The sequence below is a fragment of the Anomaloglossus baeobatrachus genome, chromosome 6 (genome assembly GCF_048569485.1).
Source record: "Anomaloglossus baeobatrachus isolate aAnoBae1 chromosome 6, aAnoBae1.hap1, whole genome shotgun sequence".
Classification (NCBI taxonomy): domain Eukaryota; kingdom Metazoa; phylum Chordata; class Amphibia; order Anura; family Aromobatidae; genus Anomaloglossus; species Anomaloglossus baeobatrachus.
The window spans coordinates 304046071-304054113 of record NC_134358.1 but is presented as its reverse complement, the minus strand read 5'-3'; the positions used below and the strand labels follow the sequence as shown (position 1 = coordinate 304054113).

The window sequence follows — 8043 nt, the reverse complement described above, 5'->3', positions numbered from 1 at the left end:
AATCATGCAATCGCACTTTTTTTTTTTTCAATTTTTCCTTGTAATTTTTTTTGCCGTTTTCCAGTACGCTATATGGTACAACTTATGGTTTCATTTAAAAGTACAACTTGTCCCGCATAAAATAAGACCTTATATGGCAAGCTTGACAGAAAAATAAATAAAATACGGCTCTTGAAAGGGGAGCAAAAAACGGAACATTGGCTGGGGGTGAAAGGGCTAATATCTTGAGGGCTCTACAAGTGGTGCCCACAAACTATTACAGCCAAAGTTGCACTACTAAAGCTAACTAGGGTGTCTGTGCGCAGCGTGGGCTTGGAAAGGGCAAACTGTAGTTTCCAAACACACATTGGGTATTGCCGCATACAGGTACAATTCATTTGGAAATGTTGGGATCCATTTTCTTCTATTACCTTATTGTGAAAATTAAACAAAGGAATCTCCATAGCACCATAGTAAGCTATGTTGGCGAGTGGAGGCCACTCTAGGGTCCTCCAGACGCAGGCACACACTCCAAAATTAACATGAAAACAGGAGAACAAAGGAGTATAGAATGTGCAAAAATATCATTTATTGAACACACAAGGAGGGGTTGACAGAGGTTTTCACATTAAAAATGAATGAAACAATTCCTTTCCCCCTTGGCACGGATCAAAGAGGATTCTCAGGGAGCACTAGATGGTAAAAATACCAGCTGATGTAATAGACATAAGGGGCAGCCGGGAGTTGTAAATATAGCCCAAACATATGAAAAAGGAAAACTTTATAGGTATATTTGAGTAAAATGTAAATTGTTCTTTTATTCTATAAACTACTAACAACATGACTCTGAATTTCCAAGCAATAACTTTTGTATTTATTTTCTGAAAATGAGAAATGGTCAAAATAACAAAAAATGCATTGCTTTCAGACCTCAAATAATGCAAAGAAAACACGTTCATAATCATTTAGAAACAACAATACAAATAATGTTTTAACTCAGGAAGAGTTCAGAAATCAATATTTTGTGGAATACCCATGATTTGTAATCACAGCTTTCCTGCGTCTTGGCATGCTTTCCACCAGTCTTTCATGCTTCTTTTGGGTGGCCTTATGCTTATCCTGGCCAGTAGAATGAGGTGTACTCTGGTTGGAATTCAACTGACACTGGAATCGACATGTAGAGAAGCTGATTTTTATAAAACTGTGCAGTGGTCTTAATTTTTACAAGAGCAGTATTAGATTTATTTCTTTAGTCCTCACGATAATAGCATGACTAGAAAAGACCCCACGCATATCACCACCCAATCTGTCGCTTCCTCAGGGAAAATGAAATTAATACATTGAACAACTTTCTCTGTTTATGCTTACACTAGCCTATAATAGGTATTCTGTACACTGCTATTGTTCAGGCGGATAAGAATAGATTTTTTTTCCTTATCGTAGCCATGCCTAATTTATGTATATAGCTTATTGGCTTTAATTGTTTGGATAATTGTGTCTTTGTGTTGTTGTTTTTTGGCACACTGCTCATGATCGGAAGGACAACCTCTACACTTCCAATCATGTGCAGTGCGCCTTTCTGAAGCCGGGAAGTGTCACCTTGCATCTGGGGCGCACTGACGCTGCTGAGTTGAGCTACGCGCATGCGCAAGATTTCCAGGAGCTGCGCGGACACTGGCTCCTAGAAATCATCACAGGGGCGTGATAACATGAAATGAGGGCCGACTAGTCTGTGGGAAAAAATGCCCCTTCGTACTAATCAAAGACCTAATCAGCATAGAAACAGAGCACTTTATAAATTGATTTTAGTAAATGGCATTATACAGGGCTTGGTAAGCAGCAAATTTTGGCATACACCTCTGCATGGTTCTGGGTTGGAGGTCACAGGGACCTGAGTGGTTCCCTTTAAATCCCAAATAACCTTTTAAAGTTAAATTAGGAATAATCTGTGGAATATAAATGAAATGTAAGAAAAGTGCTTTCATTAACAAAATGTCTTGAAATGGCAGTATCTGTGTTGGTGACCAATAATTATTTGCTTGTTCTTTTTCTGTTCCAGACGCAAACCAGGTGATCCCTGCAGGGAATGTCCAACAAGGTATACGGTTATTTATCTGATGATGTCCTTTTCTTAACAAGTGCTTCTTTAAATTTTGTATCTTTAGACTTGCTGGTCTAGTTGGTGGTTTCAGATTCTGCATTACAATAATTGCCATTTCTCAAGTGGCAAGAATATCATGTCCAACAGAGATTTGTGATAAGAGAGCCCATGAGCTTCTCACTGCTCCTCTCCCTTTGACTGACCCTTTTCTTACTCTGACACAGCACATGAAAGCAATATTGCATACATTGCTATGAAAAGTCACACAATTGTGGCGCAACTCTGAGTAGTACTAAAATTTTATGTCATGAATCAAAATACCCCTTAAAAACAATTTTTATTTAGATAATTTTAAAATCTCAAACCAAGTGCGTCATTAGGTGAATACCTTTAATATAGGTGCACATGAAAGGGAGAATTGCTGGCCCTATAACAGTTTCTCCCTCCTGTGCTCTACCTACCAGCAGAGGCCAGCACCCCAATTAGCTTAATGGCGCCCCCACTCACCGTAGGCTAACCCTATCTAGCCCTGTATGCCCCTGCCGAATAAAGTGCAGTGCTTCAAAAGGTGCCTAGTGATATATGAAAGTGCACAGTGCGTAAAAAACTTAATCTATATCGGCAGATACAGGCTAGGTATACTTGTAGGGTACTTACCACTCTCCAATCAGATATTTATAATGGGTTAAAGGTCTGGAGCCTCTCATATACAAGAAACCTCAACGCGTTTCCCCTTCTTTTTGGTTCATCAGGAGGTTGACTGCCCTATTTTATAGGCTAATCGCCATGAAAATCCTCAGTAACAAGTCCTCTTTAAGAGCCAGCTTCTAGCATAAAGGCCCCGTCACACACAACGAGATCGCTAACGATATCGTTGCTGAGTCACAGTTTCTGTGACGCAGCAATGATCTCGCCAGCGATCTCGTTATGTGTGACACCTACCAGCGATCAGGCCCCTGCTGTGAGATCGCTAGTCGTTGCCGAATGGTCTGGACCATTTTTTTCAAAGGCGATGTCCTGCTGAGCAAGGCTCATCGCTGTGTTTGACGCCTACCAACGACCTCCTAACAGGGTCCCAACGCACGCCGAGATTGTTATACAGGTCTCTGATCGTTACTGCGTCGTTGGGAAAATCGGACTGTGTGACATCTCACGAGCGACTTACCAGCGACTTACCAGCGATCCTTTTGAGGTCGTATCGTTATCGGGATCGCTGGTAAGTAGTTGTGTGTGACTGGGCCTTAATGGCCAGAGATAAGTCCAGCTCCCAGCACAATGGAATGCTATCACATCCATCTAACACAAGCCATTGTGCTGGGAGATGTTAACTGACTCCAAAGCTACATTTCTCCATCTCCTCCTTTCTGCGAGTCCACAGAATTCGGACTGTAGTTGGCTGTCATCTGAGTGCAGTTTGATGATTTCCGCCCACCTGACTATACAATAACATTGGTCCGAGGTCTGTCCGTTATAACATTGGATCGCACTCGTCATAGTTATGCGTGATGAGAGTGAGCCCTTTAAATTGAATATATAATATATAAAAAACAAATTATTAAACATATTTGGTATCTCCACATACTTGATTGAATGAATAAAGTATATAAAAATATAATCCATCATAGAGAATGCTAAAACAGAAATAAAAATCGAAATGGCAAAAGTGCTGGTTTTTTGGAGTTTTTACCGTTCCCGTCCCCTCCAAAAAAAAAAAAAAAAAAAATAGAATGACACTAGATGAAAAAGCCATATGACCCCCATTTGTAGTTTGGCACATATTACAACAACACATTATAATCCTTTTTAACATACTTCAGCAATGTTAGAAAACAGCGAGAGACAAATGTGTAAAATGTTGCCCAGTATCTTTTGTAACAAGGGCTCGCTCACACCAGTGTATAAATTGGACGAGTGCTGTCTAATTTTGTATCTGATTAGAAAAAGGCAGAGTTTTTAAAGTGCAAAAATTATACAAAAGTTTATTAAAGACACAGGGTGGACATCCATATTCAATAAAACTTATTAAAATGCCAGGATCAGGCCCCCCATATATAGCAGTGGTGATCCAAAATGTGACATATTGCATAAATATGATCAAAAATAATTTACATCACATATTGTAAAGAGCCCCATATTGAAGTATATACGTGCTCGACATCGCGTCACAGGAACCCATTATAACAATTCACTGGCAAATGCTGGGTTAAGCAGCATATCTACCATCCGTATTGATGAATTGAATGGGGAGGCCAGGTCACTAGAAAAACCTCAAGAAGATCGCCCAATATGCGTTTCAATTTCTTCAGTAAAATTCTTCATCAGGGGAGAGGCAAGAAGCAAGATGCCTCTCCCCTGATGAAGAATTTTACTGAAGAAATTGAAACGTACGTTGAGCGATCTTCTTGAGAAAAGAATAAGATGCCACATTGAGCCACAGTATAGTATCAGATCTTTACAGATACAATACAATTCTGTAGAATAGGAAACTGTAAATGGTCATGTAAGTGATTAACCCCTTCACGACCGGCCAATTTTGCGTTTTGTTTTTTTTTCCCCATTCTTCCAACAGACGTAACTTTTTATTTCTTCAGCGCTCTATTGGGAGACCCAGACGATTGGGGTATAGCTGCTGCCCTCTGGAGGCCACACAAAGCACTACACTAAAAAGTGCAAGGCCCCTCCCCCTCTGGCTATACCCCCCCGTGGTATCACGGGTTCTCCAGTTTTTAGCTTTGTGTGCGAAGGAGGTCAGACATCCACGCATAGCTCCACAGATTTTAGTCAGCAGTAGCTGCTGACTATTTCGGATGGAAGAAAAGAGGACACATATAGTGTCCCAAGCATGCTCCCTTCTCACCCCTGGATGGTGTTGTAAGGTTGAGGTACCTATTGCTGGTACGGAGGCTGGAGCCCACATGCTGCTTTCCTTCCACATCCCCCTGAGGGGCTCTGTGGAAGTGGGATCCTGCCGGCCTCAAAGCTCTGACGCCGGGCTCCATCCACAGACCCATTTGAACCTGCTGGATACGGAGCTGGAGTACCGTTCAGGGACATGGCCCTGCACCATTACAGGTACTCTGTGTCCCCGTACACACAGGCACAGCACACTCCAGACTTGCTGGGTGTGCTAGTGCGCCGGGGACAGTAAAGGGTTACAGTCACTGCAGCTTTGCTGAGTGACTTTGTGTTTTGGGAACTACCGCGCCGGACGCTCCGGGAGCGGCGGCGCGGCTGGGACTTGTAGTTCGCCGGGGACTGGGCGCCGACCGCGCTTTTACGGCGGCGGCGCTTATAACTCCGGTCCCCGGCTTCTGCGGCCTAGTGCCGCTTCGTTCCCGCCCCCTCCCTGTCACTCAGGGAAGGGGACAGGCGCTGAGCAATCAGCAGCGCCGAGGGCTGGAGCCTTTTTACATGCTCCAGCCCTCTCACTGCACTCGGTCGGACGCCGGATTCCCGCTCTGCCTTGGGGGCACGCCCACGGCCCGCCCCTACTCACACGAGCTGGGGAAGAAGCCGGCAGCCATTACTGCAATCGGGGCACCAAGGCAGGACAGTGGCGATCATACACCCGCTTATAGGCGGGCGGTAAGAGGCACAATAGTGCTGACCACGATATAACTGCAGTGTATACATGTGTTGTTTTTGACTACATAGGTCGCTATATGCCCGCTTGGGGAGCGACACATCAGCAGCAGGAAAGCAGGTGTGCTAAAGCACAGGCTTTCTAGGCTGCTTGTTTTGCACGACTGAGGTGTTCATTTGTGTTTATGCTGATATGCTATACATTGCACTGTACAGTCGCTAGTCTTAGCTATATTCTCCTGGAATGGCTAGACTACAGCAGCAGAAAACCAAGGGTGCTGGGGCACAGGTTTTTTTCTATGCTGCTTGTATTGCATGGGCTGCAGTGTGCATTTGTACTTGTGCTTGTATGCTATACATTGCACTGTATGGTCACTCTTCTGGGCTATATTCCCCTAGATGACCAGTCTACAGCGGCAGAAGAGCAGAGGTGCCAGGGCACAGGCTTCTATGCTGCTTGGATTGCATGTGCTGCAGTGTTCATTTGTACTTGTGCTTGTATGCTATACATTGCACTGTAGGGTCACTCTTCTGGGCTATATTCCCCTAGATGACTAGTATACAGCAGCAGAAGAGCAGGGGTGCCAGGGCACAGGCTTCTATGCTGCTTGTATTGCTTGTGCTGCAGTGGTCATTTGTACTTTATGCCTGTATGCTATACATTGCAATGTACGGTCACCAATCTTGGCTATATACTTCTAGATAGCTAGTCGGCAGCGGCAAAAAAGCAACACAGTTTTCAGTGCTGTTTTTACTACATGGGATGCGGTTCATGACACCGTCCCATTGTGTGCAACCTGTAGCACGTCGTCTGCCGGGGTCTCTAGCACTTCGTCTGCCGGGGCTCTACTAGTTGGGGCCAAAGAAACCTCCTGTCAACCCTGTCCATGGACAGGGACGGAGTAGTCATAATATAGAGACTTGCACCCATGGGCAATCTACTTGAACAAAATCTTCAGGGCTTTGATACTGACATCGCTCTCAATCCGGATACACCGGGTGGTAACGCCATACGGAATGATCCTATACCGTCCACCAATGGAAGGTTGGATCTTTCTCCCTCAGCTCCCCCAGTGGAGATAGGAGACGAACAGGAGAAGTTCCTTTTCAGTGTCTCACGCAGATATTGAGTATTTTTCTGGCCACGCTGACTTCAGAGAAGCAGTCCAGGAACACCACGCTTACCAGATAAGCGTCTTCTCCAAACGTTTTTAGGATACACGTTATCCCTTTTTTCCCCTGACGTGGTCAGCGCTGGACCCAGGGTCCAAAGGTGGATTCTCCAATCTCCAGGCTTGCATATAGAGCCATAGTTGCACTGGAGATGGGGCTTCACTTCAAGATGCCATTCACAGACAGATGGACTCTGGTTGAAATCTGTCTAGGAGGCTATCGGCGTGTCGGTTGCTCCGGCATCCACAGCCGTATTGGCAACCTAACCTTTTCTGCTGTTCTTGCGCAGCTGACCTTGAGCAGGGACATCTGTACCGCAGAGGCGTCCGTAACCCCGCAATGTCTGCACTGCGACTTACCCTGTTAATGCTGTCCTAAAAGTACAGTCGAGGTTTCGGTCCTTCCCAAGCTCCGGCAGGTCCCAATTGTCCTCGTGCAAAAGGGCTACAAAACCTCAGACGGGCTCAGATTCCGGCCGGGCTCAATCTCGCCCAAGGAAGGCAGTCGGAGGAACCGCTACCAAGGCGGTCTCCTCAGGACTCTCAGCTCTCTCTCTCTCTCTCCGCATCCGCGGTTGATGGCAGACTCCCCCGCCTTTGGCGCCATTTAGCTGCCACAGGTCACAGACCGGTGGGTGACGGACATTGTGCTCACGTGCACAGGACAGTGTTCTGTTCTCGTCCTCCGACTCCATTCTTCAGAACGGCCCCACCTCTCCACCGAGCAGATGCCCTGCTGCAGGCGGTGGACGCTCTAAGAGCAGAAGGAGTGGTGATCCCTGTCCCCCCTCAGGAACGAGGGCGAGGGTTTGTACTCCAATCTCTTTGTGGCTCCAAAAATGGACGGTTCCTTCCGTCCTGTTCTGGTTCGGAAACTGCTCAACGAGCATGCGAACGCCAGGCGGTTCCGGATGGGATCCCTCCGATCCGTCATTGCCTCATTGTCTCGAGGAGACTTCCTTGCCTCAACAGACATCAAAGATGCCTATCTCCACGTGCCAATTGCTACGGAGCACCAACGTTTTCTACGTTTTGTGATAGGAGACGAACATCTTCTGTTCGTAGCTCGGCCATTCAGTCTGGCGACAGCCCCACGGGTGTTCATCAAGGTCATGGCAGCAGTGGTAGCAGTCTTGCACTCTCACGGACACCCGGTGATTCCGTACTTGGACGATCTACTCGTCAAAGCAACCTCCCTCGAGGCATGCC

General features: G+C 45.9%; 1 protein-coding gene across 2 annotated transcripts in view; it reads left to right on the top strand.

Moving 5' to 3' along the window:
- LOC142243230 (uncharacterized) overlaps window positions 1-8043 on the top strand; it is a 255092-nt gene that overhangs the window by 83014 nt on the left and 164035 nt on the right. For both annotated transcript variants that reach the window (XM_075314907.1, XM_075314906.1), the window contains exon 12: window positions 2039-2077. In XM_075314907.1, coding sequence (XP_075171022.1) covers window positions 2039-2077 — 39 coding nt within the window. The remainder of the gene's footprint in view (window positions 1-2038; window positions 2078-8043) is intronic.